This window comes from Phyllobates terribilis, unplaced genomic scaffold (genome assembly GCF_046119375.1).
Source record: "Phyllobates terribilis strain yellow unplaced genomic scaffold, ASM4611937v1 Scaffold_4__5_contigs__length_816908805, whole genome shotgun sequence".
Taxonomy (NCBI): domain Eukaryota; kingdom Metazoa; phylum Chordata; class Amphibia; order Anura; family Dendrobatidae; genus Phyllobates; species Phyllobates terribilis.
The window spans coordinates 749,172,278-749,191,032 of record NW_027362764.1 but is presented as its reverse complement, the minus strand read 5'-3'; the positions used below and the strand labels follow the sequence as shown (position 1 = coordinate 749,191,032).

Sequence of the window (18,755 nt, the reverse complement as noted above, 5' to 3'; positions counted from 1 at the left end):
CGCTGACCGAAAACGCTGAGGAAACGCTGACCGAAAACGCTGAGGAAACGCTGACCGAAAACGCTGAGGAAACGCTGACCGAAAACGCTGAGGAAACGCTGACCGAAAACACTGAGGAAACGCTGACCAAAAACGCTGAGGAAACACTGACCGGAAACGCTGACCGAAAACACTGAGGAAACGCTGACCGAAAACGCTGAGGAAACGCTGACCGAAAACGCTGACCGAAAACGCTGAGGAAACGCTGACCGAAAATGCTGACCGAAAACGCTGAGGAAACTCTGACCAAAAACGCTGAGGAAACACTGACCGGAAACGCTGACCGAAAACACTGAGGAAACGCTGACCGAAAACGCTGAGGAAACGCTGACCGAAAACGCTGACCGAAAACGCTGAGGAAACGCTGACCGAAAACACTGAGGAAACGCTGACCGAAAACGCTGAGGAAACGCTGACCGAAAACGCTGAGGAAACGCTGACCGAAAACGCTGAGGAAACGCTGACCGAAACTCTGACCGAAAACGCTGAGGAAACACTGACCGAAAATGCTGACCGAAAACGCTGAGGAAACGCTGACCGAAAACGCTGAGGAAACGCTGACCGAAAACGCTGAGGAAACACTGACCGAAAATGCTGACCGAAAACGCTGAGGAAACGCTGACCGAAAACGCTGAGGAAACGCTGACCGAAAACGCTGAGGAAACGCTGACCGAAAACACTGAGGAAACGCTGACCGAAAACGCTGAGGAAACGCTGACCGAAAACGCTGAGGAAACGCTGACCGAAAACACTGAGGAAACTCTGACCAAAAACGCTGAGGAAACACTGACCGGAAACGCTGACCGAAAACACTGAGGAAACGCTGACCGAAAACGCTGAGGAAACGCTGACCGAAAACGCTGACCGAAAACGCTGAGGAAACGCTGACCAAAAACACTGAGGAAACGCTGACCGAAAACGCTGAGGAAACGCTGACCGAAAACGCTGAGGAAACGCTGACCGAAAACGCTGAGGAAACGCTGACCGAAAACGCTGAGGAAACACTGACCGAAAATGCTGACCGAAAACGCTGAGGAAACGCTGACCGAAAACGCTGAGGAAACGCTGACCGAAAACGCTGAGGAAACGCTGACCGAAAACGCTGAGGAAACTCAGACCGAAAACGCTGAGGAAACTCAGACCGAAAACGCTGAGGAAACGCTGACCGAAAACGCTGAGGAAACGCTGACCGAAAACGCTGAGGAAACGCTGACTGAAAACACTGAGGAAACTCTGACCGGAAACACTGACCGGAAACGCTGACCGAAAACACTGAGGAAACGCTGACCGAAAACGCTGAGGAAACTCTGACTGAAAACGCTGAGGAAACACTGACCGAAAATGCTGACCGAAAACGCTGAGGAAACGCTGACCGAAAACGCTGAGGAAACGCTGACCGAAAACGCTGAGGAAACGCTGACCGAAAACGCTGAGGAAACACTGACCGAAAACGCTGAGGAAACGCTGACCGAAAACGCTGAGGAAACTCTGACCGAAAACGCTGAGGAAACGCTGACCGAAAACGCTGAGGAAACGCTGACCGAAAACACTGAGGAAACTCTGACCTAAAACGCTGAGGAAACACTGACCGGAAACGCTGACCGAAAACACTGAGGAAACTCTGACCGAAAACGCTGAGGAAACACTGACCGGAAACGCTGAGGAAACGCTGACCGAAAACGCTGAGGAAACGCTGAGGAAACGCTGACCGAAAACGCTGAGGAAACGCTGAGGAAACACTGAGGAAACACTGAGGAAACACTGACCGAAAACACTGAGGAAACGCTGACCGAAAACGCTGAGGAAACGCTGACCGAAAACGCTGAGGAAACGCTGACCGAAAACGCTGACCGAAAACGCTGAGGAAACGCTGACCGAAAACACTGAGGAAACGCTGACCGAAAACGCTGAGGAAACGCTGACCGAAAACGCTGAGGAAACGCTGACCGAAAACGCTGAGGAAACTCTGACCGAAAACGCTGAGGAAACACTGACCGAAAATGCTGACCGAAAACGCTGAGGAAACGCTGACCGAAAACGCTGAGGAAACGCTGACCGGAAACGCTGAGGAAACGCTGACCGAAAACGCTGAGGAAACTCTGACCGAAAACGCTGAGGAAACGCTGACCGAAAACGCTGAGGAAACGCTGACCGAAAACGCTGAGGAAACGCTGACCGAAAACGCTGAGGAAACTCTGACCGAAAACGCTGAGGAAACACTGACCGAAAATGCTGACCGAAAACGCTGAGGAAACGCTGACCGAAAACGCTGAGGAAACGCTGACCGAAAACGCTGAGGAAACGCTGACCGAAAACGCTGAGGAAACACTGACCGGAAACGCTGACCGAAAACACTGAGGAAACGCTGACCGAAAACGCTGAGGAAACTCTGACCGAAAACACTGAGGAAACTCTGACCGAAAACGCTGAGGAAACGCTGACCGAAAACGCTGAGGAAACGCTGACCGAAAACGCTGAGGAAACGCTGACCGAAAACACTGAGGAAACTCTGACCGAAAACGCTGAGGAAACACTGACCGGAAACGCTGACCGAAAACACTGAGGAAACGCTGACCGAAAACGCTGAGGAAACTCTGACCGAAAACGCTGAGGAAACACTGACCGAAAATGCTGACCGAAAACGCTGAGGAAACGCTGACCGAAAACGCTGAGGAAACGCTGACCGAAAACGCTGAGGAAACGCTGACCGAAAACGCTGAGGAAACGCTGACCGAAAACGCTGAGGAAACGCTGACCGGAAACGCTGACCGAAAACGCTGAGGAAACGCTGACCGAAAACGCTGAGGAAACGCTGACCGAAAACACTGAGGAAACGCTGACCAAAAACGCTGAGGAAACACTGACCGGAAACGCTGACCGAAAACACTGAGGAAACGCTGACCGAAAACGCTGAGGAAACGCTGACCGAAAACGCTGACCGAAAACGCTGAGGAAACGCTGACCGAAAATGCTGACCGAAAACGCTGAGGAAACTCTGACCAAAAACGCTGAGGAAACACTGACCGGAAACGCTGACCGAAAACACTGAGGAAACGCTGACCGAAAACGCTGAGGAAACGCTGACCGAAAACGCTGACCGAAAACGCTGAGGAAACGCTGACCGAAAACACTGAGGAAACGCTGACCGAAAACGCTGAGGAAACGCTGACCGAAAACGCTGAGGAAACGCTGACCGAAAACGCTGAGGAAACGCTGACCGAAACTCTGACCGAAAACGCTGAGGAAACACTGACCGAAAATGCTGACCGAAAACGCTGAGGAAACGCTGACCGAAAACGCTGAGGAAACGCTGACCGAAAACGCTGAGGAAACACTGACCGAAAATGCTGACCGAAAACGCTGAGGAAACGCTGACCGAAAACGCTGAGGAAACGCTGACCGAAAACGCTGAGGAAACGCTGACCGAAAACACTGAGGAAACGCTGACCGAAAACGCTGAGGAAACGCTGACCGAAAACGCTGAGGAAACGCTGACCGAAAACACTGAGGAAACTCTGACCAAAAACGCTGAGGAAACACTGACCGGAAACGCTGACCGAAAACACTGAGGAAACGCTGACCGAAAACGCTGAGGAAACGCTGACCGAAAACGCTGACCGAAAACGCTGAGGAAACGCTGACCAAAAACACTGAGGAAACGCTGACCGAAAACGCTGAGGAAACGCTGACCGAAAACGCTGAGGAAACGCTGACCGAAAACGCTGAGGAAACGCTGACCGAAAACGCTGAGGAAACACTGACCGAAAATGCTGACCGAAAACGCTGAGGAAACGCTGACCGAAAACGCTGAGGAAACGCTGACCGAAAACGCTGAGGAAACGCTGACCGAAAACGCTGAGGAAACTCAGACCGAAAACGCTGAGGAAACTCAGACCGAAAACGCTGAGGAAACGCTGACCGAAAACGCTGAGGAAACGCTGACCGAAAACGCTGAGGAAACGCTGACTGAAAACACTGAGGAAACTCTGACCGGAAACACTGACCGGAAACGCTGACCGAAAACACTGAGGAAACGCTGACCGAAAACGCTGAGGAAACTCTGACTGAAAACGCTGAGGAAACACTGACCGAAAATGCTGACCGAAAACGCTGAGGAAACGCTGACCGAAAACGCTGAGGAAACGCTGACCGAAAACGCTGAGGAAACGCTGACCGAAAACGCTGAGGAAACACTGACCGAAAACGCTGAGGAAACGCTGACCGAAAACGCTGAGGAAACTCTGACCGAAAACGCTGAGGAAACGCTGACCGAAAACGCTGAGGAAACGCTGACCGAAAACACTGAGGAAACTCTGACCTAAAACGCTGAGGAAACACTGACCGGAAACGCTGACCGAAAACGCTGAGGAAACGCTGACCGAAAACGCTGAGGAAACGCTGACCGAAAACGCTGAGGAAACGCTGACCGGAAACGCTGACCGAAAACGCTGAGGAAACGCTGACCGAAAACGCTGAGGAAACGCTGACCGAAAACGCTGAGGAAACGCTGACCGAAAACACTGAGGAAACGCTGACCGAAAACGCTGAGGAAACTCTGACCGAAAACGCTGAGGAAACTCTGACCGAAAACGCTGAGGAAACGCTGACCGAAAACGCTGAGGAAACTCTGACCGAAAACGCTGAGGAAACTCTGACCGAAAACGCTAAGGAAACGCTGACCGAAAACGCTGAGGAAACGCTGACTGAAAACGCTGAGGAAACGCTGACCGAAAACGCTGAGGAAACGCTGACCGAAAACGCTGAGGAAACGCTGACCGAAAACGCTGAGGAAACGCTGACCGAAAACGCTGAGGAAACGCTGACCGAAAACGCTGAGGAAACGCTGACCGAAAACACTGAGGAAACGCTGACCGAAAACGCTGAGGAAACACTGACCGGAAACGCTGAGGAAACGCTGACCGAAAACGCTGAGGAAACGCTGAGGAAACGCTGACCGAAAACGCTGAGGAAACGCTGAGGAAACACTGAGGAAACACTGAGGAAACACTGACCGAAAACGCTGAGGAAACTCTGACCGAAAACGCTGAGGAAACGCTGAGCGAAAACGCTGAGGAAACGCTGAGCGAAAACGCTGAGGAAACTCTGACCGAAAACGCTGAGGAAACGCTGACCGAAAACGCTGAGGAAACGCTGAGGAAACGCTGAGGAAACGCTGACCGAAAACGCTGAGGAAACGCTGACCGAAAACGCTGAGGAAACTCTGACCGGAAACGCTGACCGAAAACGCTGAGGAAACGCTGACCGAAAACGCAGAGGAAACTCTGACCGAAAACGCAGAGGAAACTTGGACTGTTTTCTGCATACTAGAAAAATCACTGAGTTCTGAAAGAGCCCTAAGGCTACAGCCCCACTATCAGTATTTGGTCAGTATTCGGTCAGTATTTTTTCTCAGGAGTGGGAGCCAAAACCAGGAGTGGGCGATAAATGCAGAATTGGTGACTTGTTTCTAATTAAAGTAATTGGTAAATGAAGAATATTGAAGTGCTCTTACTCTGATAGACCAGATTGCCAGGTGGGGGTGGTCCATGTTGTCCACTTGAAGCTTGTGGATGTTCGATCTCATACCCAGATGGCAAGTTTTCAAAGATGGCTTGTGAGTACTTGCTGGAACCCAGCCATAAGAAGACGTCTACTTTGGCCTGAACGCTCCATCCCAGACCTCTCTTGCCTGGGAGCTGTAGATGGAGGAGATATTATTAAAAACTGAATTTTTGAATTGCATAGAAATTAGATCCTCTGATCATTGAGAGATTATCAGTGATTTAAAACTTTAGATAGATAGATAGAGGAATTTTTGGTGTGAGTTTGGGAGGCTTACCCATTTTTTGGAAGCCTGTTGGACATTCCAGGAGAGTAAGCAAGAATGAGACAGACAGATAGATAAATAGATTAGATTTTCAGAAGACTAAGTCACCACCTTAAACCATGGGTCACACCACCGTATATTCTCTCCTTCAAGAGAATCGGGTCAATTGTGCTAAGCACGCTCTGATCAGAGATTGATCATAGTGCGATCCGATTCTCTTGGATGAGGAGAAGTTAGAGAGGAAAATATGGTTGATGTGCACGGCCCCATAGAATATCATTGGTCTGATTTGATGTTTTGTCGGATCGTGCTCGGAACGAATATACGGTCGTCTGCACCTGCCCTAACAGCAGTAAGTGCAGTTCTCAAAACCTCAACCAGGTCTTTGGTAGGTATAGCTCAAAAGATGAGAGCACTCCATCCAAGTAAAAATAGTGAACATGCCTTTACTAATCCTGAAAGTCATGGATTAATACAGGAATCTTCAGTTTTTTTTACTTGGATATTGCAGTTCTGACATCCTTTTGAGAAGTAGGTATATAGTTCAAAATTAGATGCAATGTGAGGACTTTATTGTGCCCACCCACAAAGTTTCATCTCAAAGCCTTAGTAACATGGCTTAAACGTCATGTTTGTATAAAGTGCGGCACAGCAGTGGTCGCGACCGAGCTTCAGTCCGGATTCGCTCTGGCACTTTACAGACAAGGGGTGTCCCAGTCCCAGTGTGCTGCAGGGTGTAGGGTGCATCACACTCACTTGTAGGCCGCTGCCTTCGGCCTCCATCTTCAGGAGCCGCTGCCCACAATGCATGGGACACCAAGTTCATTGTAACAGTCAAATCTTTACTAAACAGTCCAAGTTCATCAGGTGGTGACAGGTGGGATAGGGCACAGCAATTGACATTTGCTTCCTCCTTAGCACAGCTCCTCTTCAGTCCTGTCTATAGCTCGTCCTGGACTACCCCCCAAGCCTGGTGATTCTATCAGTCTTAGGAATTTCTCGTCCACCTCGGCAGTGCACCTGAGACCGGCCATCACCTTCCATCTATGCGGGACCCTATCCATCTTCCACTGTACTACAGAGGAGACGATGTGTCCGGCAGCCCCTATGCCAAACCTTAGGCTTCAGACGTGACAGGAGCGACCGCTCGAGATCCCAGTAATGCATCCCACTGCCTGGAACAAGTGACACATGCTGCCCCTAGCAGCACACCGCACCTGAACTTGACCTTCACTGTGCACTTCACTAACTCTCTCTGAACTCTCACTATCAGGAAGTGCCCCCCTTTTTATTACCACTAGTGCCCACCCACTGGGCTAGTTCGATCATTAACCATTTCTTTATCTCAAATGCTATTACTAAACCACTTACTGTATAAGCTGTACTTACGCTATCCTAATTTTATCACGTACTCTACTCACATGCTGTGCATTACCGTAATACATTAGATATGACGCACATCACTTTAACATATAAAGCCCAACGACAGTATTCACATGATGCGTCTCTTGTCTTCAGGGGCAGGGACAGGGCAAGACAGTCCACATTCCTACAGCTGGGCAAAATAAAGTCCTCACTTTGCATTTCATTTTTAGAGTACCGCTGCCCTTATTTTTTGGATTATTTTTGGAAGATTCTTCGAACAGAAGTGTGGAGGCCTGGACCCACAGAAAATATTAACTTCCAAGTGCTACTTAAATTTTGGACTTTTATGACAGAAAGACGGACAGATAGAAATAGGGTTTACAATATATAAGACCATTAACACAACGGTCTAATCTAAGTTGTCAGAACCATAAATCACAGTCAGGATAATAAAGAATAACTCGCTCTACGTTTTGTGTTTTTCTCCTTTACATTTATACTTTTACACAATTATCCGGCATTGTTATAATCCACATTGTGAAAATAAATCAGTGCCACAATTAATAATGTGTGAAACCTACTGGAAAGGTCAGACCGTTAATTGTACTTTCACAGAGGCGATGCTCTACAGATGGGAGCTACTTACTTTGAAGAAGAGCGTCTTAATCTTGCCACAATGGTGACCTTTCTCTTCAGGCATCGGAGAGTAGAGAACGTCTCGGGCTGGGATGCGGGCATATGCCACACGCTTATTGTTACTGAGGAGCCATACAAATACATCAGGAACAGTATGTTGAGGCTGTAAAACAGGCACAAAGCTGTCAACGTCCAGAAGATCACATCTGTCAGAGCTTTATATCTAATACCAGGGTCCTTCTATCCGTCTCTCCCCTGTTTCACCTCCAACCTCCTCCTTCATCTATTTTCGGTAATCTGGTAGAAATCATCTACAGACAGAAGCCCTGGTAACTAGCAGTGGCCAGATAACACCTTCCCTACAAAGATTATTCCAAATTGTGAGGAGGAGACACAAATCTGGGTCTAAGGCCCAGGAGAGGCTATGGACTGTGCTCTGTGCAGCAGCATTCACCATGTCACAGGCACCATACATAATCCAGTCTGCTGTGCGGAGAGGGGGGAGATGAGTGGTGAGCTTTACATAATGGCTATTCTGATATCTCTTAATTTAAGGATACACATAGAAGTGAAAGTATACTCTAATATTCTGTACCCACTACAAGTAACTGAATATGATTCAGCATTACGCTGTCACGGGTTGTCAGGTGTAAAAGACAGTTGCTCTGAATCTGGCTGCAGAAGGTCACTGCGTTTGGCATGTCAGACGCCTTCTTAATCCTTCTTACTTTTAGACCCAGTGGCAACCTCCCTCCTGCTCTGATTGACACACCCTGATCTGGGTGAGTATAAACTCTCAGTCTGCTTCAGGGAGTCGCCGGTGATATTCTCATTTTCCCTTGTGCAGGCTTGGGGCTATAGCAGTCGGCTAGCTTCCTCTCTGGTGCCCTTGGAGGATGTTTAGTTTTATCTCTCTGGTGTCTGTTCAAGCTAAGCTTTCCCCCTTTGTTTGTCTCCCTTGTTGTCTTATATGTGGAGACTGACCAGTGCTCACCCCCCCCCCCCCCCATCTAGGGCTTAGCTCTAGGGATATACAGGGATTAGGTTTCCTGTTCAGCGATAGGTGTTGAACCAATATAAGGATGGTAGGGGAGGCAGTGTGCTATTAGATCTGCCTAGGGGTCTCCACTCCCCCTTTCCCTAGCGTTTGGACTATGTTCCCCTCATCCCTTCGTGTTGCACTTAGTCTTTCCCACACCGTGCGTGACATACGCCTAATTTAACAAAAGCTCTAGACCGGCTAGCCTTTGCTTCTCATGGGCATCTATGAACCTTGGGTGACCATGTCACTGTCATTGGTTGTCCTTCCTTGGATCACTTTTGATCCACTGCACACCGGGAATATCCCACAAGACCTGCTATTTTGGAGATGCTCCATCCCAGTGATCATAATTGGCCCCAATCATAGTCACTCAGAACTTTCTGCTTGTCCATTTTTGTTGCTTCCAACAACTTGGAGAACTTATATGACATTATTTGTGACAATCTATTTATGTTGCTTGCTTGTATAGCACCATTAATTCCATAGTGCTTTACAGATGTCACCTCCCCATCGGGGCTCATAATCTAGATTCCCTATCAGTATGTCTTTGGGGTGTGGGAGAACCGGAGAACCCAGAGGAAACCCACACAAACATGGGGAGAACATACAAACTCCTTGCAGAAGTTGTCTCTGGTGGGATTTTAACCCCAGGACTCCAGTGCTGCAAGGCTGCAGTGCTAACCACTGAGCCACCCTGTTGTCCATAATCTATGATATTTACTCCACTTGTCAGGTATAGCACATAAGGAAATCATGGAATTTTATAATTTACCTCGTCCACCAGAAACTTGATCCTATCAATGAAACTCTGCATTTCCCTGGTCATCTCATTCATTGACATCTTCTTCTTCTGCTGTACAATTGCTTTTGCTTCGCTGGACATTCCCTCCTATAAAGAAGGTCATGATAATGTATGAAAAAAACATGAATGAAAGCCTAAGATCACAGTATAGAATATGTTATCTCTGCAGGTCTGTTTGTCTGGTATTCTTGCCATTAGTGTCAGGGTGACTTGACCGCGGTCATCTGTGTGAGGTTTCTGTGGGTGCTGTTATGGGGCTCCACAGATGACATTGATATGGGGCACTGTGACTGGTCTTCACTCTAAGGCCATCACTGGACACAGACATTGTGTAACTTAAGGGGACACCAAGGACATCACCATTATGAGGACATTGAGACTATTATTGCTTGATGGCACTCAGACTAGCCAAGAAAATTGTATGAACAATGTGGCCATCATCCCAGTGGACAAATAAGGCTATCACCCTGATGGACACACTGAGGCCATCACTATTATGGTCAGACTGAAGTCATCACCATTATCGTAACACTGAGGCCATCACCATTGTGGGCACACTAAGGCCGTCACCATTATGGGAACAGTGAGGCCATCACCATTATGGGCAAATTGAGGTCTTCACATTATGGGCAGACAGAGACCATCACAATTGTCAGCCCACTCAGGACATCACCATTGTCGGCACACTGAGGCCATCACCATTATGGGCACATGGAGGCAATCACCATTATAGGCACAATGAGTCCATCACCATTATGGGCACACTCAGTCCATCACCATTATGGGCACACTCAGTCCATCACCATTATGGGCACACTCAGTCCATCACCATTATGGGCACACTAAGTCCATCACTATTATGGTCAGACTGAGGTCATCACCATTATGGGCACACTGAGGCCATCATCATTATGGGCACACTGAGGCCATCACCATTATGGGCACACTGAGGCCATCACCATTGTGGGCACAATGAGGCCATCACTATTATGGGCACACTCAGTCCATCACCATTATGGTCAGACTGAGGTCATCACCATTATGGGCACACTGAGGCCATCATCATTATGGGCATATTGAGGCCATCACCATTATGGGCACATTGAGGCCATCACCATTATGTGCACACTGAGGCCATCACCATTATGGGCGCACTGAGGCCAACTCCATTGTGGGCACATTGGGGCCAACTCCATTGTGGGCACATTGGGGCCATCACCATAGTGGGCACACTGAGGCCATCACCATTGTGGACACACTGAGGCCATCACCATTGTGGACACACTGAGGCCATTACCATAGTGGGCACACTGAGGCCTCACCATAGTGGGCACACTGAGGCCATCACCATAGTGGGCACACTGAGGCCATCACCATTGTGGGCACACTAAGGCCATCACCATTATGGGAACAGTGAGGCCATCACCATTATGGGCAAATTGAGGTCTTCACATTATGGGCAGACAGAAGCCATCACAATTGTCAGCCCATTCAGGACATCACCATTGTGGGCACACCGAGGCCATCACCATTATGGGCACACTGAGGCCATCACCATTATAGGCACAATGAGTCCATCACCATTATGGGCACACTCAGTCCATCACCATTATGGGCACACTCAGTCCATCACCATTATGGGCACACTCAGTCCATCACCATTATGGGCACACTAAGTCCATCACTATTATGGTCAGACTGAGGTCATCACCATTATGGGCACACTGAGGCCATCATCATTATGGGCACATTGAGGCCATCACCATTATGGGCACACTGAGGCCATCACCATTGTGGGCACAATGAGGCCATCACTATTATGGGCACACTCAGTCCATCACTATTATGGTCAGACTGAGGTCATCACCATTATGGGCACACTGAGGCCATCATCATTATGGGCATATTGAGGCCATCACCATTATGGGCACATTGAGGCCATCACCATTATGGGCACACTGAGGCCATCACCATTATGGGCGCACTGAGGCCATTGCCATTGTGGGCACACTGAGGCCAACTCCATTGTGGGCACATTGGGGCCAACTCCATTGTGGGCACATTGGGGCCATCACCATAGTGGGCACACTGAGGCCATCACCATTGTGGGCACACTGAGGCCATCACCATTGTGGACACACTGAGGCCATTACCATAGTGGGCACACTGAGGCCTCACCATAGTGGGCACACTGAGGCCATCACCATAGTGGGCACACTGAGGCCATCACCATAGTGGGCACACTGAGGCCATCACCATTGTGGGCACACTGAGGCCATCACCATACTGGGGATACTGAGGCCATCACCATACTGGGCACACTAAGGCCATCACCATACTGGGCACACTAAGGCCGTCACCATTATGGGAACAGTGAGGCCATCACCATTATGGGCAAATTGAGGTCTTCACATTATGGGCAGACAGAGGCCATCACAATTGTCAGCCCACTCAGGACATCACCATTGTGGGCACACTGAGGCCATCACCATTATGGGCACACTGAGGCAATCACCATTATGGGCACAATGAGTCCATCACCATTATGGGCACACTCAGTCCATCACCATTATGGGCACACTCAGTCCATCACCATTATGGGCACACTCAGTCCATCACCATTATGGGCACACTAAGTCCATCACTATTATGGTCAGACTGAGGTCATCACCATTATGGGCACACTGAGGCCATCATCATTATGGGCACATTGAGGCCATAACCATTATGGGCACACTCAGGCCATCACCATTGTGGGCACAATGAGTCCATCACCATTATGGGCACACTCAGTCCATCACCATTATGGGCACACTCAGTCCATCACTATTATGGTCAGACTGAGGTCATCACCATTATGGGCACACTGAGGCCATCATCATTATGGGCATATTGAGGCCATCACCATTATGGGCACATTGAGGCCATCACCATTATGGGCACACTGAGGCCATCACCATTATGGGCGCACTGAGGCCATTGCCATTGTGGGCACACTGAGGCCAACTCCATTGTGGGCACATTGGGGCCAACTCCATTGTGGGCACATTGGGACCATCACCATAGTGGGCACACTGAGGCCATCACCATTGTGGGCACACTGAGGCCATCACCATTGTGGACACACTGAGGCCATTACCATAGTGGGCACACTAAGGCCTCACCATAGTGGGCACACTGAGGCCATCACCATAGTGGGCACACTGAGGCCATCACCATTGTGGGCACACTGAGGCCATCACCATTGTGGGCACACTGAGGCCATCACCATACTGGGGATACGGAGACCATCACCATACTGGGCACACTGAGGCCATCACCATTGTTGGCACACTGAGGCCATCACCATAGTGGGCACACTGAGGCCATCACCATAGTGGGCACACTGAGGACATCACCATAGTGGGCACACTGAGGCCATCACCATTGTGGGCACACTGAGGCCATCACCATACTGGGTGCACTGAGGCCAGGCCATCACCATACTGGGCACACTGAGGCCATCACCATTGTGGGCCACTGAGGCCATCACCATTGTGGGCACACTGAAGCCATCACCATAATGGGTGCACTGAGGCCATCACCATAGTGGGCACTCTGAGGCCATCACCATTATGGGCACACTAAGGCCATACCATTGTGGGTACACTGCGGCTATCACCATTAGGCCTTGTTCACATGTTCAGTATTTGGTCAGTATTTTACATAAGTATTTGTAAGCCAAAACCAGGAGAGGGTGAAAAATGAAGTATTGGTGACGTGTTTCTATTATACTTTTCCTTTGATTGTTCCACTCCTGATTTTGGCTTACAAATACTGATGTAAAATACTGACCAAATACTGAACGTGTGAATGTGGCCTTATGGGCACACTGAGGCCATCACCATTGTGGGCACAGTAAGACTATGATTGTCATGGGGACATAATGACTGTTATGGGACTCAGATATTCATGAATGGGAACCAATTCTTTATCTATGTCCGTCCAAAATACCATCATTGCCATGTGCCTTACCAGTTCCTGATTGCAGAGCGTTACCCTTTTCTTATCCAGAGCAGTCGTGTTCACCATTTTGTTTTTTTTCTCCGCTACTGAGATGAATGCCCTGAAAGTAAAAATGAGCCAAGCCTGATTGTATATCTATATACACTGTATGTACAGAATTGATTATAAACCCAAATAAAGAAAGTTGACCAGTCCACTATTAGATGTTTTTTTTTATGACGCACCATAAGGACTGATATGTGACAATGGCCATAGCTGCTCTACTTGTTGCTTCTTAGAAACCATCAACAACTGCTGTTGACAGATCTTGTCCTTCTGTGATTAGGCGATACCGGCATTTTCTGCAAATGCCGCAACAGGTAAAAAGTAGCGTTGCATGAGGTCATTTAAGATTAAGTAAGAGCCATTGCTTGTGAACCTAGTAGGGCATATTGGGGATGTCAAAACAAGATAACCCCTCTAGTATAAATTGTCTATTGATACATAGAAAGTGTCAACAACTGCTGTTTACAGATCTTTGTCATTTACTGAAAAATGGTTTCCACCTATGAAGTTACATCCTTCAGTCCAGCTCATGAAATCCTAATGCATATCGATTTTTTTACATTTTTAGTTGTTCATGAATGTGTAGATGATAGCATTTGTAAGATCCAGCAACAGCAGTTATCCTGCTTCTTGACAGTTTCCATGTTACTACACAAATTAAAAAGTAATGAACATGTGGTACAGGAATGCATGGTTTTTCCATATGTTGGTATACAGTATTATCAATGAGAAATATGTTCTTTTGATTTTAAAACGTGCCTATCACTTGCCATAAATAAGTATTTTTTTACCTGATATAAATGCCGCTTTTCTCCTGAATCCGGAGAGGGTTTTCTCTTGTTCCTACACCTCTCCGTTCCTGAGATATGTCTTCTCTTTCTTCTATAAAAACCTTGTCTTTTTCTAACAAATGGGCGTGGTCCTCAGCTCTTTGCTGTGGGTGGCTTCTTGATGAACACGCCCATTTGGAAAACAATGCTAGATTTATACACAAGAGGAGGGGGCTATATCTCAGGAACGGAGAGGAGCAGGAATAAAAGAAAAACATCTCCGGATTCAGGAGAACAGCGGCGTTTACACCAGGTAAAAATATTACACATTTATGATAAGTGACAGGTCCCCTTTAATGACTATTATTAGTAAGGGATGATCGTACTTGCTCTGGCTGATAAAGTCAGTGAGAACATCTCTCATCTTTTCTTCAGGAGCAAAATCAGAAACTTTGATGAGTTCTTTCATATGGTGTAATCCTTCTTCCTAAAAAGTAAAGGGCATGGTGTTACAGTATAAAGAGACTTAAAGGGGTTGTTTAAGACTTTCATTTAATGGTCTTTGTTTGGGATGGCTTATTAATGTATGATAAGTGCTGGTACAACGCCAGAGACCCCAATCAGCAGAAGGTAGTGTCCACACTCTATGGTAGTTGTTGGAGCACCCCTAATCTCTTAAAGGGGTTTAACAAAGATTGAAAATTAAAGGGTTTGTCCACTACTTTAACATTGATAGCATATGTTTAGGATAGGTCAACAATGTCTGATCGGTTGGGCTGTGACACCAGGCACCCCTGCCGATCAGAGGTTCCCGGTGTTGGTGGCGGCCTCGTACCACTACACAGTACCCGGCCACGACCTCTCTAAAGTAGACAGAGCTGTGCTGTGCAGCTCCATAACTGAGCAGTCACACTCTCCAGTTCAGCTCATGAACACTTAATTCCTATCCTACTCTTTGGATTTTATTTGTTTCTGATCATATACATGAAGGAAGATGTAACCTTCCACCTTGGAAAAAAACCCTTTTAAATAGTTTTTTTCCAAACACAGTGCCCCAATATGTGTGTGGTTGTGCCGGGGACTGCAGCTTAGCCCTGTTTTTACATGTCAAGTTGGGACCAGGATATGAGAATTTAAGAGGAACAATTCACCATAAATTCTCCTTACGCCCCTTCAGAACACATTGCTTAAAAATGGCACATAGTTGAACGGAGGGAGAAGGATGGACTGTTATAGATTCTATAGTGGGGCCCAGGACCACCTCTATATGGGGGTAAGGGGTCATTTAGCAGAAGCCGCAGACAGGTCCGGTGTAATAAAAATAGGGCTGGTGGTACATGGTTGATGGGGGGGATTTTTACAGATAAGGTAAGGTGGTGAAAGGTTTCAATAAATTCCCTGTTGGGCTTAGACTACAAAGAGATTACTTTTCATTCCCTGGTGGCATAGGTCAATGAAGGGATCAATGGTAAATTGAGATTTTGGGTTCAGTACTCTAATAATCCATGTTGGCTCTTCCCAAGAATAAGTGATAACCAAAAAGTAGTATTTTGGGGGAATAGGGTGAAATAGAAAGTGTCCCTTCCCAGCCGTAACTAATCATGGCTATGTAGATGGATTTTTAATTAAATCATGTATTTATTTCCTGCCATTGTTGTGTAAGGGGGTTGGGGAGCCGAAGATTTGGTTCATCAATGTTCTATGGCACTTGTGACCAAATGTCGCCATCTGCTTACTGGACCGAGTAAGGTGGAACTAGAAGATGGAGGAAGCATTTCTGGAGGGATGAACTTGAAGGAGACACCGGGTTAGGTGGTAGCTGTGGTGCAGTTATCAAATATAAAAGGCCAGAGTGATAAGGCGGGAAGTCAGTTGGCGCCAACCAGTGAAACGGGGAGGACATATGAGCAGTGGAACGCAGAGGCAGAGCGACAGAAGAGTGGCTGGAGACTAGCAGGACATCATGTCTCAAGCACCAAAGTCCAGACTACAGTGGTCAGGACCCGAAGCCCTGACTATGCTGGTCAGGACCCGAGGCCCAGACTGTGTTGGTCAAGACCAAAAGTCCAGTCATCACCAGTCAAGACCGAACGTCACAGGTCAAACACCGAAAGTCGGACGCTGATCATCGTACGGGTCTGGACATCTGCCGTGGTGACCAGGAGATGCGAGTGAACCGGGCCGTTATTTCCAGCGTAGATGTGCAGTACAGGGCGCGGGTCGGGGCTGTGTTGCAGAAGGGACAAGGGACGGCCAGTAGGAACACACATAGGCTACCAAGTGATTCGTTACCAAGGACTTGTGGCCTAATTGGAAATACCGGTGACCCCCATTAATGCCAGTATAATTATTAGACGCTCCTGAAGGACTCATTGCAGTGACGGGCCTAACGTTGTGAGTGACGTAGAGTTAAAGTAGAAGAACATCAAACGCCGTTCACACTGAGAGCTAGCCATTATTGCTAATATTGTGTGATTTTTTTACCCTGTATCCGATTAACTGACTGTTTCCAAAATTAACGCTTTCATTTCTGTGGTAGAAATATAAATGGCTTTAGTTGGTTACTTCCACCACCTCCTTATCTGCGTGTTGCATCTCAGTTACCTGCTCACAGCGGCATTGAGACGTTTGATTTCTTCCTCCCAATAGACTGTTCCTAAGTCACTTCCGCACATTGACATTATCGCTGTGTTACCCAACATCTGCGTGCTGCATATCTTATTTATCGCACCTCGCAGAAGCCTGCGGCGCAATGTAGCACTTTTACTAGATAACCTTTCTAATCAAGGTACTTCTGCGGTAAAATATTGCAATTATGTAAGTGGCTGAGACATCACTTGTATATAGAGAGGCATAGTTTATAATTATTATATTCTTGCTGTTATGGAAATCAGATCCTCGTGCACTGGCATCCTAGTAAGCATAAAGGTCTAAAGGGGTATTCCTATCTCCAAGATCCTATCCCAATATGTAGTAGGTGTAATAATTATAATATTAGCAAATACCTCCAATTAGAAATGTAGTGTAGTTCTTCTGATAAGATATGTCACTTACCCCATGTGCAGGGCATTGCAGTAGCTTAGATATCCATGGTCACGACCACTTACAACTAACGGTCACTATATGTGTGGTCGTAACCATGGATACTTAAGCTAGTGCAATGCCCTGCACATGGGGTAAGCGACAAAGCTTATCAGAAGAACTGTACTACATTTCTAATTGGAGGTATCTACTAATATTATTATTATTACACCTACGACATATTGGGATAGGATCTTGGAGATGGGAATACCCCTTTAAAGGGAATATTCACCCAGGTCCCTGAACAAAGATGTGAGTGGTGCCAATAACTTTATGACCCACATAACTGAGTACTCACGTGGGTCATTGGCACCACTTGCCTCCGGTGCAGAAGTGAGTGGTGGCGGATTAACCTTTAATATGGGAACCTTAGGTTAGTTTGTTAATATCCGATTGGTGGGGGTCTGACTCTTGACATCCCAACAGATCGGCTGATTGAAGGTGCCGTAGCTCCCGCCCAGGAAGGGGCACAGCTCCATGTATTGTATAGCGGTTATAAATGATACTGCAAGTTCTCAGCCACAAAAGTGAATTGGAGAAGGACAGGATTTGGATCTCTGTATCAGAAAAACAGAATAAACCTGATTGCAATCGTCCAACCAATGGGACTTCTCAAGACGTCGAGAAAAAAAAATACTGCAGCACTAGATAAAGAAAAATTACAGATAAGAAAAAAATATCCGGTGCTCTCTTCGGTACTCCATGGCAGCCGGACCAATGCAGTACAAACTTGCTCAGCCGGCACACGAATGCAGCACACATAATGACATCATGTGAGGCCTAGTACTAAGCATGCTGGCACTCGACTGCTGGATGAGGAAGTTTGCACTGCGCTGTCTGGGCTGTAATAGACATTGAACCAGGGTGCGAATCTTTTTGCTTATTTCCAATAATAATATGAAATAATATGTATAATATATATACATCTATGGTAATGTGAACTGACTCACCAGGTGGTCCGCCATTTTCTGCAGCACGTTGGAAGTGTACAATCTAAATGTCTGATCGCCCCATGTACTTTTCAAATAGACACAGGGCTTTTTCTCATAAAATGGTAAGTAGTAATAATTCCTTTGTAAGAAAGAAGAAAAACGAGGGGATTACCAAAAAGGGAATCGATTGTAGCCCCCAAATCTACAGCAG

General features: G+C 47.4%; 1 protein-coding gene across 3 annotated transcripts in view; it reads right to left on the bottom strand.

Moving 5' to 3' along the window:
* FER1L6 (fer-1 like family member 6) overlaps positions 1-18,755 on the bottom strand; it is a 217,004-nt gene that overhangs the window by 110,404 nt on the left and 87,845 nt on the right. For all 3 annotated transcript variants that reach the window (XM_073679859.1, XM_073679860.1, XM_073679861.1), the window contains 6 exons: positions 18,563-18,683; positions 14,918-15,018; positions 13,726-13,816; positions 9,682-9,798; positions 7,878-8,030; positions 5,552-5,735 (listed from right to left, as the gene is read on the bottom strand). In XM_073679859.1, coding sequence (XP_073535960.1) covers positions 5,552-5,735; positions 7,878-8,030; positions 9,682-9,798; positions 13,726-13,816; positions 14,918-15,018; positions 18,563-18,683 — 767 coding nt within the window. The remainder of the gene's footprint in view (positions 1-5,551; positions 5,736-7,877; positions 8,031-9,681; positions 9,799-13,725; positions 13,817-14,917; positions 15,019-18,562; positions 18,684-18,755) is intronic.